Source organism: Harpia harpyja, chromosome 5 (assembly GCF_026419915.1).
Source record: "Harpia harpyja isolate bHarHar1 chromosome 5, bHarHar1 primary haplotype, whole genome shotgun sequence".
NCBI classification, from domain to species: Eukaryota; Metazoa; Chordata; class Aves; order Accipitriformes; family Accipitridae; genus Harpia; species Harpia harpyja.
In genome coordinates this window covers 31,843,547-31,863,199 of record NC_068944.1, presented here as the reverse complement: position 1 = coordinate 31,863,199, position 19,653 = coordinate 31,843,547, and the positions used below count along the sequence as shown (strand labels likewise).

At 35.9% G+C, this 19,653-nt stretch overlaps 1 protein-coding gene across 2 annotated transcripts in view; it reads left to right on the top strand.

Moving 5' to 3' along the window:
• Positions 1-307: 307 nt before the first annotated feature.
• The window catches only part of CCDC178 (coiled-coil domain containing 178), a 197,127-nt gene continuing 177,781 nt past the window's right edge, over positions 308-19,653 (top strand). Inside the window, exons 1-4 of one of the 2 annotated variants that reach the window (XM_052788564.1) lie at positions 308-354; positions 12,149-12,219; positions 16,905-16,939; positions 19,489-19,583. In XM_052788564.1, coding sequence (XP_052644524.1) covers positions 12,205-12,219; positions 16,905-16,939; positions 19,489-19,583 — 145 coding nt within the window. In that variant the 5' untranslated portion in view covers positions 308-354; positions 12,149-12,204. Of the gene's footprint in view, positions 355-6,432; positions 6,518-12,148; positions 12,220-16,904; positions 16,940-19,488; positions 19,584-19,653 lie in introns of those variants that run through there. The other variant, XM_052788563.1, reaches the window with a different exon arrangement.

The window sequence follows — 19,653 nt, the reverse complement described above, 5'->3', positions numbered from 1 at the left end:
GCAGCTCCCGGCCGCGCCTCTCACACCCCCGCGGCCGCCGCCCCCCCGGGGCGGCCGGCGGAGGGTCTCTCCTTCCCGCTCCCCCCGCTGAGGGTCGGGAAGGGCCTCGGCCGGCCCCGCCGAGGGAGTGACGCCCGTTACACCCGCGCGCTCGGCCCTGGCCGCGCGCTGCCGCCGTTGCCCGGGAAACGGGCTAAGGGACGCCGGGCAGGACGCGGCGGCGGCGGCGGCTGGCTGGCTGGCTGGCTGGCTGGCTGGCTGGCTGGCTGGCTGGCTGCCTGCCTGCCTGCCTGCCTGCCTGCCTGCCTGCCCCCCTCTCTCCTCCCGCCCGGCGGCGGGCGCCCAGCCAGAGCCGTGAGTACCGGGAGGCGGGGCTGGGGCCGCCAGCCAGCTGTGTTGCCGGCGGCGGACGTGTAGCGGGGCGGCGGGGGGGGCAACAGATCCTCGGCCGGCTCGGCTGGGTGCCGCCTGGCTCCCGCACGGAGGGGAGGCGGCGGGAGGGAGGGAGCCAGGCCGTTGCCGCCTCCCGCCCAGGGGGGCGCGGGCTCCGGGCTGCCGGGCGCGATGCCGGGCGCTCCCAGTGCGGGACAAGTGCCCTAAGGTTCTATTTTATTGTCCTCCACGCGAGGGGCTCGGCGGGTGCTGCTGGCTGGGCCCCGGGCCGGCGTGGGGGGGGAGCGAGGAGCCGCGGTTGCGCTGGCCGTGCCTGGGGGCTCCGCCGCCGCGGAGGACGCGCGGGGCCCTCGCCCCGCGGGGGCGGCCCCGCGCCTTCGTCGCTGCTTCGGCGTTTGGCTGGTGGCCGCGAAAGGCTCCCGGCCCGGGTCCAGGGTGGCCTTAACTCACAGCGGGCGGCGTTCGGCACACCCCGTTCTTCCTCATTCACCGCGTTGTCGTGGCAGAATAAGCCGAAGTAACTGTCTTTGTCTTCAGGAGGTTGCACCTTCGGAGGTGTCTGACCGAAGCCTGGGAAAGTGCTTAAGTGGAGGGTACATACCCCGTTGCAGAAGCGTTTGGGCATCTCAGCTCTGGGAAGATGTTCGGTCAGAATGCCTTTTTGGGGCTTCCAGAATTAATCCCCTTTTCTTCTTGCAATGCTTGATGCAGCAGCTAAAGCATCTTTGGGAGATCCGATTTTTCAGCTTATATACCTGAATAGGCTCTGCCCTCTTATTGCTGAGTTATTCAAAGAATACAGTAAACTTTATGATACATAACTTAAAAGAGTTTTCAGTCTTCTTTTTCAAGTTTCAGATACATAACACTTTGCACAGGCTCAAGAATGTTAGGAGTCACTACTGCAGAGGAGACTGATTAAAAATTAGATTTCCCCCCCCAGAGGGTATAGTAATTATTCTGTCTCCTACTATTTTCCCTCTTTAAAAAGCAAAATGCATAAGGCTAGAAAACATTGAAGGGCTCGGTATGGGAGTTACTCCAGAATTTTTTTACCTTCCGAAAGCTCTTGTGTTGTTTTTTGAAGCATGGAATCTCTTAGTTTCACTCCATAATAACACCATGCCAAAGTAGAGTAGACTTTGAAGAAGGTATTTTGAAGACCTTACGGAAAGAAGAGGTAGCTGTTACTATGATGATGATGGTTGACCTCTCATTCTATCTTGTTACTTCTTTGGGAAAATAATTAATGAGGAATGGGGGAATTCATGACAGAGAAAGTTTAGGGGACTTGTTCTAACAGCTCATAGGGTTGTAAAGTTTTGGTCACACACTGGCCACAGGAGCCTAGGTGAATATATTGAGGAAATATGTAAAAAAAATTTATGCAGCACTGTAGGCTTGACTGTTGTGCTTCAGCAGAATATACCACAAGCAGCAATCCCTTCTTGTTTTTCTGTATTGATCATATTGAGATGTATATCAGACATTGAGGTGTTGGTCATGATCCCAAATGAAAATCCATTATGTGATCATTTTGGGACTTGTCATGTTCTTTCAAATTGCCCTGATTGGAAAATTGAATATGTTTGCTAACACGATGAGATCCTTTTTGAATATGCTTTTGGGAATTCAGAGATTTACTAAGGGTTTGGAGGTGATTGTTTTGCAGTCCTTTAAGATTATTCCTCATGGAGTTGCAGTGTGGCTATCACTAGTGAGATAGTCTATTACCTACAATATTGATCATGTGTCTCTTAAGCCATCTTCCCTATTGAGAGGCTCCAAATTTTTGTAAATGCTCTCATCTTTTCAGAGCATACAGCCTATGTGAGATTAGAGTTTATCTGACTTTAAGATGTGGTATTAAGGTGTAGATATGATGGTCTGCATTATAGGTAGCCTTTTGTAAGTCTTTTTGTAAAGAGCTTTCAGATGGAGTTAAAAAGAGGACATGGTAGCAGTAACTGCACTCTAAATGATTGTTTCAGGTTTGAAACCTTGCATAATATGACAGGTAGGTCTGCAACTGTTGGCATGAAGACAGAATGAGGGGAAGTGTCCCCTTTTGCAGGGTGATGTTAGAACTTTTATTTCAATTTGGACATGAGACAGAGAAATTTCCTATTCCTCTTTCAGTACTCAATGCTGTTTTGGATGAAATTATCATTTGGAAGATTGTTATCCACACTAACATCAGAAGTTAATACTGCAATAGTGGCCCAATATATTTGCTACCATATTTTAAGATCTCATAGAAGTTCTAGTGAAATCAACTGAAATGACAGTAAAGTTATTTTCCCTGATATTTACAATATGCCTACTGAAGCATTACACTTCATGTTAAAAGAGAGTTTGGAGTAGCAATAGAAATCAAATGGTTAAAAATGTTCATTATCTGTAAAATGATAAGATGTCATAATATAGAGAAGTCTACTGATCTGTTGCAACTTTCTGTGGGGTTCCTGATTTTGTATACTGTTACGATCTTTGTAATAGTTGCAGCATGAAACCATTGACTTTAAATAGTATATAAGCAAAAAGATTTTAACTCATTTTGAATTCTGTGTCTCTAAGTTGGACACTACATTTTTTTTTTTACAGAATTTTTCTGGTTTTCTGAATCAGTTGCCTTCACAGTGTAAACGAGAAACAGCAGTGAATACTGAGAAAATCTGGATCACTTAGGCTCCTCCTATTTAACTTCAAAGGAGTTGTCTATACACAAAATTTGTGCCATGAACTGCGGTGAGGTAGATAATGCATTACAGTAATTCTTCTAGTATTAGGCTAACTACATGCATATAAAAGGGCTTTGTACTGGCATAGGGGATCACTCCCGTTAAGGAGAGTAAAGACACTAAGGATTATGCCAGTCTGTGCACATGGATAAGAAACTAAAACTCTCTCTCTCTAGTAAAAAATGGATGTTTATATGACTTGAACTGTGTACATGGTGTGAACTATTATGTATTTGGGATCAATTCTGTGGTGAAGAAGAAATTTAGAGAGAGTAAATCTAGCAAAAAAAACCCTTTCTTGCTTTCTTTTTGCTCAAATATGTAATAAAGTCTCATATAAAGTTTTTTAAAATTTACTTATTTATTCATTTTACTGTGTGGTTTTAGCTTTGAAAATTTTAAGTTGAATTACTGAATCATGGAGCACAAACACCGAGTAAAGGTAGCGGTCACATTTCCTAGATAAAAAGTGTTATGGTTTAGGATGTCTCACTTTGGAAGGTAGGTGGTGAGAAAGAATTAGCTTGAGCGAGCAGCAGCTCCAGTCAGCTTGGGGATATTGTCGATTTCTTAATTATCATTACCTTCTTAGTCTTTTTTTTTGTTCTTTTTTTTGTTTGTTTTTTATATTCCTGTCATGCATAGCTTTGTCTCAGAGCCATCATCTTCTAAGGTTACATTGCAGGACTGGTACAATAAGGTATTCTTAATGTAGCTATATTGAGTTGTGTAAGTTAGTCTTTCTTTTAATGTTGAATCCTTATCAAAAAGTAGTCTGAGACTGTATAATTTAAAAATATTTTTCTATTAATTTTCTTTTTAAACAAGACTTCTATATAGCATCAAGAATTAATTAGCTGCTAAGATCTGAGCAGTGCCGCAAAATACATCTTAGTCCAGCTGAACAAGAACATGTTTATAGTTACTCAGCACTCAATTTGGAATTTGGCAAGATCTTCTCATCAAACTAAAAAACACACAGATGCAATTTCATGTTATTTAGTAGTGTGTTGTGTTCCCTTTTTTATTTTAAATAGATTGTATGGTCCTGCCAAATTTTCAACTCATTTTGTTTCTCTAATCTTTGCAACTAAACTATTTATATAATATACATAATGGCTAAAATTACTGTTTAACTTCAAGTCCTTCTGAAACATAAAGTAACAAAATACATACAGCTTAAAATGGGAAATCAAATAGAGATGGATCAGCATTTTAAAATGTTTATTTCTCCATTTTTTTTTTGAAAGAGCATAACATCGGCATGTTAGGCACAAACCGTGTCTTACGCATAGCACTGTATAACAATGGAGGTACTTTGTGAATAATACTGACAGCAACGGCTTACTACGTGATTCTTTCTCAATTTGGACAGTGTCTTGCTGGGAGGAGCTGCAAGCACTCTGGAGTACAGGATCATTTGCAATTTGAAATGATCTTGAGAAGTCAGAGAGTAGGATGTAAATCAGTAAGAACAAGTACAAAGTACTATCCATAAGCAGAAATAATGTGTACCGAGGAGAAGAAAATGCTAGGTAAGGTAGCAAAAGACCTGTAGGTTGAAGTGCTAAACATGAAAACCGGTACCATGCTGTTGGGATAAAAGCAATGCGTATCAGGATATGAAACCAAAAGCATTGCTTAATGATTCCGCTCTTCTGAGTACTGGTGAGGCATCAGCTGGAGGGCTTGGCCTCTTTAGGATATAAACCTAGAAAGACCTGGACCAACTGGGGAGAACTTGGACGAAGAGAGTGGAAAAACGGTTGGAAAGTATAATCTCTGGAACAGGGTTGTGTGTGGGGGTGTGTGTGTGTAAAAAATTAGAAGAATTTGGTCTGTTTAGTGTAGACAAGGAAAGAGATAGCAGTTCTCAAATGTTTAAGAAGTTGTTTACAAGATGAAGGCAATCTATTATTTTCTGTGTCCATACAGATGCGACAAGGAGATTATATTATACATTAGGATGGCTAAATAATGGCAAGGATGGTTAAGTTTTGTTTAACTTTGCCTAGACATCTGGTAGAAACTGTCACTAAAAGATTTTAAAACAGATTTGACAGGCATCTGTAAGAAATGGTTTAGATTTAGTTGAAACTGCCTTGGATCTTTTAATCCATGGAGGCATCATTTTGCAAATGGAATCTGTTTTCATATTCTACTACACTTCTGCCATTACTAAAAAGAAAATAAAGTTTCTACCTAGTTGGACCCCTTCTGCTCTATCATGGAACTTTCTAAGTGCTTAATTAAATAATCCATTTCTTTTTTTCTTTTACAGATCCTCTGTCATTTTTACTTACATTGTCCCATTCCGGTTTGGGCAACTAGGCTTTGTCAGTCTCTTCTTTTTTTTTTCCATTTAGCTCTCATTTACTTTGTCATCTTTGTATCTTTTTACTAACTCCTTTTCCCTACTGCATAATATATGTTTTCTAGCCTTGCTTTGCAAGCACCTTTCGTTCACTGAATGCCCTATCCCACCTGCTGTTCTTTACTATTGCTAGCACCCTCACACTTTGTTCTTCCACTTTTTTTCTTTTCTCTATGTTCTTTATTTTTTAGCATATACAAGATGTCATCTTTTTCTCTTTCTCCTATATCTGCATTACTTCTAAAATAGTGAAGTTTAAGATCCCTACAAAATATAGTTTGATGGAAAAATTATGAAAGAAATGAAGGCAGTCACTTTAGGTAGCCTCCAATTAAAGAGGGTTTTTTTGGTATATCTAAGAAAACAAAGTGTACATTGTCACTGTATATGGTCTGCCAGTGCCTGTCCTCCAGTAGCTTTTGTCTGTTCCAACCAGATTTGAGTAGGACTCTCAAAGGTGTTAAGTTCTTCCAAGTTTCATGAAAATTGGCAGCTAAGTAATGGGAAAAAAGACACAAATTATTTCCTTATCTGAAAGAAAGGAGTTATAAATTAGCCCGTTACATATTCTGTAGAGTACCAGTCAGCTGACTAATCGAGTCGTGTCTCAGTTCGCCAGCCAAGCTCCAAACCACTCCTATGCACATGCCCAGAAGGGAATACTAACGGAAGTTGGTCAGGCTCCGTGACACTAAGGGGAGTTGGGCTTCTGTGAGGGAATGTTGCACAAAAATCCATGGAAAACCAGACTTTACTGGTTCTAATCATCATGGGAATACTGTAGAATGTTTTTAGCATTTTTTCTCTGTTCTTTGCAACATCGGTGAGACCACCACTTAATAAATAGCTATTATTTCAAATAATAATGTGATCTTTCATTCATCCATTATTCCTGTTTTATCTTCATTTTTTTGGAGAACCTGTTATATCCTTCAAAATTTGGGTGGATCAGTTTCACAAGTCATTAAGACCTTAACCCATTCATGCCAGGAAGGTCTGAGGAGATAAGGTAAATCGAAAATGATATTGTTGGTACTTCAAGCTAGAAGCACGATACTCTGTGCTAAACAAATTCTTGGACTTTTACTTTGCATTTCTTTGTTGCAGTGTATTGGCTGATTACAGATTTTCGTGCAATGTATGTGACAGCTTAAGAAAAGACTTCAAGTTTCCAAGACTTAAAGATTTCAAGTAGAGATGATCTGTGTTGTTTTTAACTAGGATTTATTTGTCTGTTTACCTGTTCTTTATTATGAAACTCTGAAATTCTGTTTGTTTGTATTTCTGAATATTAAAATTAAAGGTACTGATGGTAATGAACTCGGTAAGTATAAGGTAGCTCTGAAACAACTGGATCAGAACTAAATTGTTGAGCAAAAAAGCTAGAGAAGGGAAGGGATGAAAGAATTCTAGTGTTGAAGTAAAACCGTAGAAAGTCAACTGTCCTACAGCTCATCTGACCTGTGGGATTGTGGGTTTGTTTTGGGGTTGGGATTTTTTTGAGACAAGTTTAAGATTCATTCTGGAAGCTGATAAGGAAATGGAGAGGAGTTTGTAGCTAATTCACAGGCTGGTTGAATTGAGTTAATTTGTTCCTGCTGAATGCATGTTTTTTAATGCTGCTGAGAAAATTATGCTGTTGTAAGACTGAATGTTAGCATATCTAGAGCATTTTTTTCCTTTTCTACTATTTCTTGAAACTAAAGAAACAAGTAAATTTATCCTTATTCAATGTGAACCTCATTGCAAGTGAAAAAACAAAGTAAGTTTGTCACAGGCTGTTGGGGGCGTTTATTTTTGCTGAAGTTTCTTTAGCCGTTTCTGGATGTTTGACTAATAATATAGTTATTATTCTAAACTAGTATTTTGAATTTAATGACAACAACAGAACTGGCTTAATTATCAATAAGTAAAAAGATAACTTAAACAGTACTTAACTAAATGGTTTAATAGAATGCAAGAAAATATACTCTAATTATAAAAGAAAAGTGAATGAGTGAATTAAACAAGAATGTGTTGTGTTATGTCTATAAATACTTGATCTAATTTTTTGTTTCTTCATTACTGTTTTTAAAAAATGGAGTTCAAAAGTGTCTTCATTTCTAATGTTCAGTATAAGACATGATTTGTACGAACATATGCAGCAATTATGCCAAAACTAAATTTCTTCAGTTCTGTGGTTACTATGGTAACCAATATTCACTGTATTTCATTTAGACATATACAACAGAATGGAATATAGTAGGTTTAAGATTTAATAATCTTTGCAAAAATATTGTGCTATAGTACATGATATTTTAATTATGTGTAAGGGGACATCAAATAACTAACATGCTTAGTAGCATGAACATTGGTAGAAATCATCTTTAAACCATATTTGGGTGATTCCTGTGGTAATAGAATTTTGGGTGCTCATTTCTAAAAATTGAATTGAATTAGGTTTTTGCTTGAGCAGGGAGATTGTTCCTACTACTGTCAGGTCTCTTTGACCTCCCAGGAATAAGGAATAGAATAGCAATTCTCCTATTGTTTTGTTTCTGGCCTTGGAATGTGTGAGGAGGAACACTGAAATAGTAGATTAGGTAGCACCTTTATTCAGAGATAGTTATGTTTTATGTGAACCCATGTCGCAGAATGTGAGCAGCTCTTAAGGTATTTATTTCCTCAGTACTACTTGGTAGAAGTATAATTCCTCTTTTCTGATTAATGTCAGAAAGGTGGAACTCAAGAATATATATAGAAAGACAAGGTGTATCATTCATGACTATTACACAGAATACCTAGATTTAATTCCCTTACCTATTATAGATTTCCAGTGTCCTTGTTTTTCATGATATTGAATTGTCTGTGGACTTGGTTTTTTGTGTGTTTAGAGTTCTTATTTGTACTAAGGTCTGTGGAAAAAGAATAGGGATTAAGTTTATTTGAGTTGCAGACTATCTAGCTGAAATGAACCACAAGAATAGTGGAATACGGAAAAAAATCAAATTGATTTTGATACGGAACTAATTCAGGTATTTATATGATAGTAGTAAGATCTCAGCTATAATATTTTTAGTTTTCAATGCCATTAGAAGTTTGTGAGAGTACATTATTTGTTCTTAATTCCCTTCTTAAAGCTTTAAGTGGCTGGTATAATGGACTAGTTCTTGGGATCTTGTTCCTGTGAAAGGAATAAAATAAAAGAGAGAACCTACAGAATTTTTCCTGTCTTTTGTTGCTTTTAATAATAATTCTAATCTTTTTATTAGAGTTGGTGGTTATAGCCAGCCTATAAAATTCTACATGAAGCCTTGTTTTCAGGTGTGTGACCTATCACTATAACAGATTTTAACGCTTCAAACTGCTATTTAAACAACACTGTGTACTATTTTGAAACATCTGCACTAATTGTAGTTTGCGGGAATATTTTCAGGGACATTATCTCTTTCTGTGTATTCTGAAGTAAACCTGGGCTGCATTTCAGTGGTTAAAAGGGTTCACTGCATCACTTGAGGACAGGCAGAAATTGTGCAAGAAATTCTAGGACCCTAAAACCAAATGGTAAAATGCTGTATTTGCAGAAAGTTAACACTTGGAGGTCAGGAAATGATAGAATAATATGAAGATCGTTCATGGAATGTTAGTTCCTCTTAACTATGAATTAGTTTATAATTTTTATTTATGCTGACTGCATTGTGGGGAAGGAGGAAAAATTCCAACACAAATGGCATAGTCACAGTGAAGCAGGAATCAATGAGAACATTTTAAACAAAATCCTTCTGTGATTTGACCGTATCTATTGTGCTTATGAAGTAGATAATCTCAATTTGCACTTAGTTTACTTAATAGTGAATTAGAGTTTTAGTGAAGAGGTAAGTGGGAGTTGATAAGTAAAATGTTCTTATAGAATAAGCTTTTTATGAAGCATATTTATTAATATCCCAAGACTCTGCTTGGGGAATGGCATTTATGATGAGAAATAGTTATACTAGCTTATGTTAGGTGAATAGAAATTCTAATATCTGGATTCTGATTGCTTTAATTGAAAAAATCTTATCAAAGATTTTGCTTTTAACAAAAATGTTGTTAGTTCCTCATCTTTCTATTTGAGATGTTGGTATTAGAAATTTAACAAACTATTTCTGTTATAGTAAAGTACCAAGAAAGTAATTACAGTGTTGTGTGTGTTTACTCTAGCTGTAGTCATATTTAATAATATATACAATATTCATATATTCTTATAAATATATATATATGTACCTGATGAAAGATTCACAATGCTTTTTTTTCTCCTTCTTTATGGAGTAGCATACAATGACTTTTAAAACGTATACTGTAGTAATATGACTAATGTAGTGGTTATCTTTGTCAGAGTGAGAAAGTTAGTTCGAATTCTGTAAAACAGTTTGTGCAGAATACCGCTTCCTGAATGTCAGAGGTATATAGTACAGAATTGTGAGTGCTAACTCACTGGAGTTGGCTTATTTTTTCTGTATAGGACAATATGAAAGAAATTTTTTTATTTGTATTTTGATAGCTACAGCTGTGAACATACATAGTGTAAAATTTATATATATTGAGGCTAAGATTTTCAACAGATACTGAATGAACTATGTACTGACTAATTTTTTTTCTAAGCCTCAGATTGAAATGATACTTTTTGTCATCAACTGTTGTTTTTTCCAATATTTTTTTTTTCAGTGTGTTGTTATGTACAGTGGAATGCGTCTTTATGTTGTGTATCTGATTCCTTATCAGGCAAGTGATGTTCTCACCTTTTTCTTAACATATGCTCACAGATAATATCAGATAATAGTCTGTTCATACCTTGTTCTGGATATATTACTGGCTATATAAGCAACAACAAATTGAAACTGTTTCTTAAGCCTTTCTTCTGGATTTCATCCTTTTGTATGTAGTATTTTTCTCATCTTTCCTCCTTTCTCTAGAGCTATTCTGTCTGTCAATGCTTATTTTCTTTGACTTACTAAGAGTTTCAGATTCTTTTATACTCCTTGTTGGAGCTAATATGGTCCATCTGGTCTGACTGTCAGGATGAGCCTGTTAGGAGAGTAGAATTTTGCTTTGCGGAGTCCAAGAAGCTGACATCCTGTCACAGATACAGTTAAAAATTCCTGCTTGCCAAATCGGCATATTTCTTTGAACAACACTGAATCCTGCTGTTGGAAATAATTGTTTCATAAAATCAAAAAAGCCACCAAACTTGAAAAAAAATAGGTATTAATGTGCAAATGATGTGCAAGAATGGCTCGTATAATACATTCTCCATACATTGCCTGAGGAGAGTTGCATACTTGAAAATGCTGTGACGTGAAACTTTGTTATATGTATTATGAACTTCATTTAATTTAAAAAAAATCTTTTCCATAGCTTTAGTTTGAAAGGTTTTGTTGGTATTGTTCAGAGTTTCCAAGTCAATTAGTTTGTTACAGTAACAGGACAATAATGCTGTCTGCATTGCAGTGCATGGAAGTTCATGTAGAAGATCAGCCGTGGATTCAGCATTTCTTTTGGCAAGCTTGGTGCACTTATATTCTTCTAACATTTCTTTGGAACAGACTTGAGTTTGAGTTTGGTGGATCAATAAACTGAGGTGTGGAGAGTGTGAAGAACATATTTTGGTCTTGGTCTTTGTTTTCTCTGACTGTCCGTCCAGTTGGACTCTTTCTTAGGCAACTGTTTTCCATTTCAGAGAGTTTGGAATAAACATACCTCTATTTTTTAATAGTGCTACTTATAAGAATATGGAATGCTAAAATCTATAATCTATGCAGTATTTGTTTCCAGTATTTCATAATGATGAAGAATATAATATAGGTGTTGGGGTTTTTTTTCTTTTTTACTAGTCAGTTTTTGTCGGTTGATAATAGTTGGAAACCACAATTTACTGTGGACTTCTAATATTCCAATTGCACAGTCTAGGAGGTGTCCACTTGGATCTCTGTATGGCAATGCAGCTATTTGTCAAATGTATGAATTTTAAGGGTGATAAAATATTTTGGTAAGTTACTTCAGCTTGATGTCCTGAGGCTTAACTACCTAAGTTTTCAGCCAGTATTATTTTTCTGAATTATGTAAATTATAAATAAATAATGTTGGTTTTGTTTATTGTGGTAAATCTGAGTTACAAGTTTATATGCAAATAAGTAGATTATTTTCCTCTCTTATGTGTCTCCTGCCCATTGAGACAACAATGTTTCAGACTACAGGTTTATGGACCTCTCTTCCATTGATAGTTTCTTAATTAAAATTCATCTTATAGGTTATCCATTTTGTTTTTCACATTTTTCCAGTTAGTGTTGGTTACCACTGTCATGACAGGATCCAAAATAACCTGTATAATTTAAAAAGCCAGGTCACATACGTTGAAATTTGGTTGTCTTTTTTGTATTTATTTGCTTTTTAACTGTGATTTCATTACTTAAATAGGACCCATTGTGTGATTTGTAATGACATCAACTCTTTAGCTGCTGCTTTTCTCTTAGTAGGAAAAGTGAAAATGGCTTTACTAACCTTTAAAAATACTGAAGATATATCACTGATGGAATACATTTTTTTGCTGATGAAAAGAAAGAGTTTTTAAAATGTGTATATATATGTATATATGTATGTGTTTTATTATTTTTCTAATCATTAGGCTACCAGCAATAATGTTTGAAACACAGTCATTTTCCTGTTCTTCTAAGGACAGTAATGAGCCATCCCAAGGTACGTCAGATACGTCTTCTATTATACAGTTTTCAAATAGTTTAATGAAGGGCTTAAATTTAAGACATAAGAAATTATTTTTTATTTGTAATATTATATAACACTAGTCCTCTTTTTTGGTTCTTATCTCTGATGCTGCTTGAAAAACTTTCATACAGATGATGCATTTGTGGACTTCGAGTGTCAGTAATTGACTTACTGGTGTCAGTCCATCCTCTAATGATAGTTCAGTTTTCTATCTGAAAACAAAATTCGCTGTATTTCACTTGTAATTTAAATTTAATTTTCAGATTTTAAGAAAATGTAAATAATTCCACTTTCTCACTGAGTTATATTTCTAGCTTGCTTTTACAAAGGGATTAAAAGACTTGCATGTAAAAATGTTTGCATTTACCAAGGAAGACCAAAGCAGTAAGAGAGTAATCTTTTTTTATTAAAGCCATTCAAAATGTCAATTTTTTTTTTAAATGGCTGTATTGTTATTTGCATTAGTGATGTAAAGAAAATAAACATAATTTTTACACCAACATTAATGGTAATTTAGTAAAATGTAAGAATAGTAACAGTAGAAGCAACTAAGAGAAATTAAAGTCATGTTGGTCTCAAAACCTGAACTTTTGTGTTGTGCTTCAGAGTACAAGAAAGATGCAAAGTCTATATATGCTTTCTTAGGATTGTGCTGTGTAGGCATCCTGTGAAGGTTTCTGGCTCTAGAAACAGAGCAAGATCCTATGAAATAGGTTTTGATATCCATTTTAGTGGGCTGTCTTTTCAAATAAAATCCTGCAAATCATCTTTTCCATTCCAGTAAGAACGTTTATGATAAAGTTAAGTTAAAAAAGCCTTATATAACATACAGACTTTTAATGTTTTAGGCTGACACTTTAAGACACTGAGATTATTCTTTAAAACAAAGCAAAGCAACAAATCCACAGACTGTATATGAAGGTTGTCTAGTTCTATTTTACAATTTAATCCCTATTACTTTTATTGTTATTTTTGGTTCATCTCCAAGGCACATTAAAGCATTGTATCCCCCTGAACATAATTAGGTTAATGTTTCATGTTTGTAGGACAGCTTCTTAGACTTTTTAACAGCTCTACTGCTAGGTTTCAGTGTCTTGTTCTGGTTCCTGACACCTTTCATTAATGACCTCTGCAGTCAGATTCCCATTCTGTGTATTAATTAAATAGTTAACATTCAATAGTGTGCCAAAGTATCATTTATTTATGTGGTTATAAGGCTAACAGATTTTAAAGAAAACATAATTGTGAAGTCCGCATGTTCTCATAAAACAGTTCATTTATGTCATGTAGCTTTAAATTCCCAGCACGGGAACTACTGTTCTGGAACTTCATCCCTTCATAAGGTTGAAGCAAACATTTGCTGGAACTAAGTATTGTATACATAACAGTAGTCAAACTTGCTTCTAAGGCCCTGTGACCTTTTCTGTTTTGCTCCGGGTATTGCTACAGTAGCTGCCACCTTTGCCTTTTTGGGTTCTGATACTATTTTCTCTGTTTGGACAAAATCCTTGCTGAGGACTAGTGTAAAATCATCAAACTTGATTCATTTGGGATTAATTATGTAAAATTAGTTATAGCAAATTATATTTTGACCCTAGCCCCCTTTATCATATCTTATCACTTTGAAATTATTCCTTCATATTCTTCAAGCATTTTTAAATCTCCCTCCTTGTATTTGAGATGATTGTATTAAAAAGGAATAACATTTTGTGCAAAAAGTGTGCATAGTAATTGATGTAGCTGTTCCATTTTCTTAGTCAATTTCAAGACCAAAGCTTAGGAAGTTCCGAATTAAAGAGAGAAAATCAGGTATGAGAAAATCTGGTATCAGCCCACACATGAAGTTTAGCAGCCTTCTGTATTCTCTTTCTCCAGATAAAAATGAGTGGATCACCACAAGGCAACGTAGCTGTGCTTTTGTAAATACTCCATTACCGTGTCTTAACAAAGCTATTCATCACATTCAAGAGTTAGAATTAAAGATAGAGAAATGCTTTCAACAGGTACCTTTATAGCTGAAAATGGCCAACTGCTTTTTATAGGAACAAGTGTATTTTATATAGGATTACTATGTTGGTTTTTATAAAAATTTAACTTCATGTCATATGTACTCTCCAAAATACTGCCCAGGAGGTTCATTTACTAGTCATGATGTGTTTTTCATCTGTTTAACAGTTTTGGCAAATCAGACCATCTTATTAAAATCCATATACCACAATATCATAATGTAATATCAATATATCATAAAGATTAGTAAATTTGTATATGACAGTTCAGATGCACACAGAGTCAAGTTGCTTCAATGATATTGATTGTCTACAAAACAGTTTTTTATACTAATCTTGAGTAGATAGTCAAATTGAGCTGTGTGCCATTTTCTGCCATTTATAGTAAGCAATGTTTTTTTCCTGAACAGTACTTAACAGTTCCTTGATTAAAAAGTTTCTTTACTCTCATATTGAGAGACATGAATTTGAAAATGTTATGAAATGTTTTTATCTCTAGCAGTATGTGATGTTTTCCTACCCTATGTAGACTTTGTGTGAATAGAAACAAGAATAAAGGGAAGCTAAAAAAATGGGTAGGTAGATGAAGAAAGAATGAAATATATACCATTTTAAAGTATAGTAAAATCTTCCCATTAACTTCTTTGAGAACATGATTAGTATCATTTAAATAATTCACTTTTACTGGAGAAATGTTTTCCAAATGTTAATAAATTTTGCATATGTCTACACTGCAGTAAGATCTGATCGCTGCTTGCACAGACAAGTTATATTTAAATAATTTATCTCCAATACCGACAATAATGTCGTCATAGTAGCACATCAGGAAAACTATTTTAGATTAGTATTCCGCAAATGCTGTTTGTCGTGGTTTAACCCCAGCCAGCAACTAAGCACCACGCAGCCGCTCACTCACTTCCCCCCACACCCAGTGGGATGGGGGAGAAAATCAGGAAAAAGTAAAACTCGTGGGTTGAGATAAGAACAGTTTAATAGAGCAGAAAAGAAGAAACTAATAACGATAATGATAACACTAATAAAATGACAACAGCAATAATAAAAGGATTGGAATGTACAAATGATGCGCAGTGCAATTGCTCACCACCCGCCAATCGACACCCAGTTAGTCCCCGAGCGGCGATCCCCCTGCCCCTGCTCCCCCCAGTTCATATACCAGATGTGATGTCACATGGTATGGAATACCCCGTTGGCCACTTTGGGTCAGCTGCCCTGGCTGTGTCCTGTGCCAACTTCTTGTGCCCCTCCAGCTTTCTCACTGGCTGGGGATGAGAAGCTGAAAAATCCTTGACTTTAGACTAAACACTACTTAGTAACAACTGAAAACATCAGTGTTATCAACATTCTTCTCATACTGAACTCAAAAACATAGCACTATACCAGCTAATAGGAAGACAATTAACTCTATCCCAGCTGAAACCAGGACACTGTTAAATACTCTGCAGGGAGATTTCTGCAACTGCAGTATAGATACTAGAAGAATCCGAGGTGCATGATCTACAGTCATATCTTGATTTACAGTACAGACATTAATTTGATAGGAAATTTTATATTGCCTCATTCACCTTTATTTAAAATAATGTGAGAACAGTGAAATTATTTTAATGTCATAATTTTTTCATCAATATACATGAATGAGATGGATAAGCATTGACATGTCCAGATGTTTATTCATTTTAATGTTAGCTTAAATTGTTTCTGTAAGTCTTGTGCATATTTTCCACATCTCTTCTAAATTCTTGTTAATATACAGAGATTCAAAATAGTCTGAGGCCTTTAGACGGTGACATCATTATAACTATGAGTTAAGAGGAGAAAAGGTGGGGTTGCTATAATATGAGTATTTCATTAATACTTTTAGAAATCAAAATTAGGCATATGTACTGAAATGACTATACTACAAATACAGGGAGTTTGGATTTTACTTGTCTGTATATGAATTTATTTACACCTCTGCTAGTAAGTTAAATATTACCAGCAATGTGTCCAGTTGACATGGAAAACCTCATATCCATACTGTTAAATTCTTACCCTCCAAATCAGGATAGACATTATGCACGCCGCCTTTGAGGAATGGTCCCTGACCCTTTCCAGTTCCTGAACTATGCTTGGAAATGGTTTGGGAATATGTTAATTTCCCTTACCGCAGGTTGTACCAGTAAGATTTAGTAACAGTTTAATGGTATAGGTGATCAAGTATCTGGGCCCAAAAAACTTCCCTGACAGTGTTTAATTTACTGTTGTAGACATAGCCCTAATGAAGAAAAAGCACGTGAAGTTCAGACAGAATCTCTTCTGTAATTTTGAGATTTAAAACAAAGTACAGAAGTTAAGAGTGAAACTACAATTAACAATATTAAGGGATATTTAAAAAACATTCTACAAAATTGAATAATGCATAACATGTATGTACAAAAACTGGGTTTTATTACCAACAGTTTGGAGATGCATAGTTTTTAGGAATTCAAAAACTTTGTAATTATTTTAAAATGTTAAAAAGCATTCATCTATATGTACACTAATTAGATCCTCTTATGATACAAAATTCACTGGTCTATTATGCTTTTTGTTAGGAAACAGAAAAAGTGTATAACACCTGAGATGTATACTGGAGTTTATGTTTTGCTTTTGCAGTATGGTTATGTGTTTAAGGAGGAGAAAATACCATGGTAAGAATCGTACATACAAACTCATACAAAATAATGCATTTGTTTTATTGTCAGGTAATTATTTGATGAGATGTTAGTCTGGCTATAAAGTCTGCTCTGTGAACTGTAGAGTTTACCAAGTTTTTCTGTAACGTAGAATGCATCTAAAATAAGCATTCTTAGTGTCAGCAGGATCTATTTACTTCAGCAGACCAAAAGTGTTTATGGAGAATTTCTCATATCTTTCCTACTCACTGTTTAATTTTCAAACATTCAAGATTATCGCAGGTCTCAGAATCAACCTAAGTGATGAATTTCTGTGGGTAACAGTTGTTCAGTTATTGATACTTCTGAAATTGTGCCAATTCTACTAATTAACTCCGGTGCCTAAATATGAGTAAGGGTACTTATTTTAAGCTCTCGTTTCTTTAAGTTTTGGGTTGGAACATGATGTATAAGCATTTTGAATGTTTCTGTATACTTACTCTGATCTTTGTGAAGTTCTCTAAATACTGTGTACAATTTTCTGAATTTGCATAGAGGGTCAAATTTACTCTCATTTCAGCTTGGCTAGACACAGGGAGACAAGTAATTAAAAAAGGGAGGGGGAAAAAAGTTTGAATGAAACAGCCATTTCTTCATCACATGCTGTAATGAGATGGGGAAAAAAACCCAAGATTTTTTTCATTTTTTTTCTTTCCTCGTTTTCCTATACTTCATACTGTTAAGATTCTTATTAAATGCATCATATTTGTGTTTTCAGTGTAGTTTGCCAGCTACTTATGTTTAGTTCAAAAAACTTTTCTGTGTTTGACAAAATTTCCTTGAATCACACTATAGTGTTTGCAACTATGCATCTTTAAAGTTAGAGAGCAAAAGAGGATGCTTGTTAAAATCAAAACAGAACATAATTCGTAAATTAAAAATGACAAGTTGAAGATTTGTTTTTTCTAGATATGTTTGTGCTGGAGATATCTAGAATATATACAGAGTTGTTAAAGGTTATACATCTAAAATGTAAATTTAAAATGTAATTTTAAATCTTAAAACTCATGCACTTTTTTTCTAAATTTTACATATTGGCTGCATGTATTTTGAAATACACTAAAGAACTCAGAGTTTTCCTAAGCCTAGGATACAATACAATACAATACAACACAACACAAGTATATTTCAAAACCAAGTAGTCAAAAAGTACACAAAATAAGTCTGAATGTGGGACTGTAAATTGTATTATTCGTGATGCAGGCTACTTTATGATGTAGTTCTAGTTACAAAGATTAAAAGAGGGGTTTGAAGAGGAGAATGTATCTCATGCACTGAGCTTGTTGTCCTGGCTGTTTTGCTCAACAAACCCTGTATTTCCCTGTGTATTTTTACTTCATGTCAGATACATCTATTGAGTTATTTTGTGTTTGCCTACTTATCCAACTCCTATTTATCAAACTCTTGTTTCTGTATCTAATTTGATATCTCTTCCATCACCAGGTCCCAGTTTTCCTGTTCAATGTCTTACTATTTTCCATTACTGCACAGAATTTTTTTTCTATTCCCTGTACTTCAGATGTATTTTCCATAGATCTACGAAGGCTTCAATAATACTTCTTTCCATCTGTTTTTGGCATAGGCTTTTTGTCTGTTATTTTGTCATGGAAAAGGAACTTTTTTTGTGGAGTTCTTTCAAATATATACATTCACATTATACATGTATGTGTGATGTAACACTGTGACTGCAGATTTCATTTCATCTTAGCTGCATATGAAGGACCTTAAATGCTTAAAGAGCATTTAAGCCACACATGTGGGCATAAGTGGGTGGTGGTTGTCCTTCCTCCCCTTGTTCTCAACTCCAGTAGGCTGATGAGCCTCTTAAGTTCACATGAGTTCCTCTTTGACTACTTGTGTTACTTCTTTCCCCCTCTCACTTGGAGGTTAAATTTGTCCTGATCTCATTTTAGTGAAGCCCTCCTCATCTCTGCTTTTGAGTCTCCCAGATTTCAAAAGCTTGTCTGTTGGAAACTGATTAGCCTTATGCCTTGATCTTTTTTCCTTCGTATCTTAAAAAATTTTTTTTCTTCATTGTTGACCCTCAAATGATGACTTCCCTTAAACTGATAAAACTGAAACTTCATCTGACCTGCAGTGGCAATGTATCTGTGTCTGCACAGATACAGCACTCAATGCTTCTGTTGCTTAGAAGAGTCTGGAAAGTATAGCATATATTGCTCCTGTATGTTCAGAATTTGGAAAGAGTAACAGCTTTCTACAACAGTTTCTCTTTGACATATCCTTGGGTATGACGACAAAAATTGAAGATCTATGTAAGTACATTATGAAAAGAAATTGGTTTCTTGTATTTCTGTAAAGAAATATGAGAAAAGCATTTATATGGGATTTGCACAATTAATAGTTCTTCTGCATGACTTTCAATTATTTCATTTAACTAGACAGCATTTAAATGTGTAAGATTCGAGAAAGAAAATTTTGACTTAGTGAAAGTAATATTTACTTAACAATACTAATATAAATTCAGTCTAAAATTTTTTAGTGACAGTGGCTTTTATCTGCAGGGTAACAAAACACGTCAGTCCTGAATCTATTGAAGATACCTGGTTATCATTATCCACTAAGTTGGATTTTAAAGAAGCTGATGTATCTTGTGAAGGTAAAAATATTTCATAATACTCCGTCCGAGTGGTAAAAGTTACTTACCCTTATTTAATATATACTTTGCA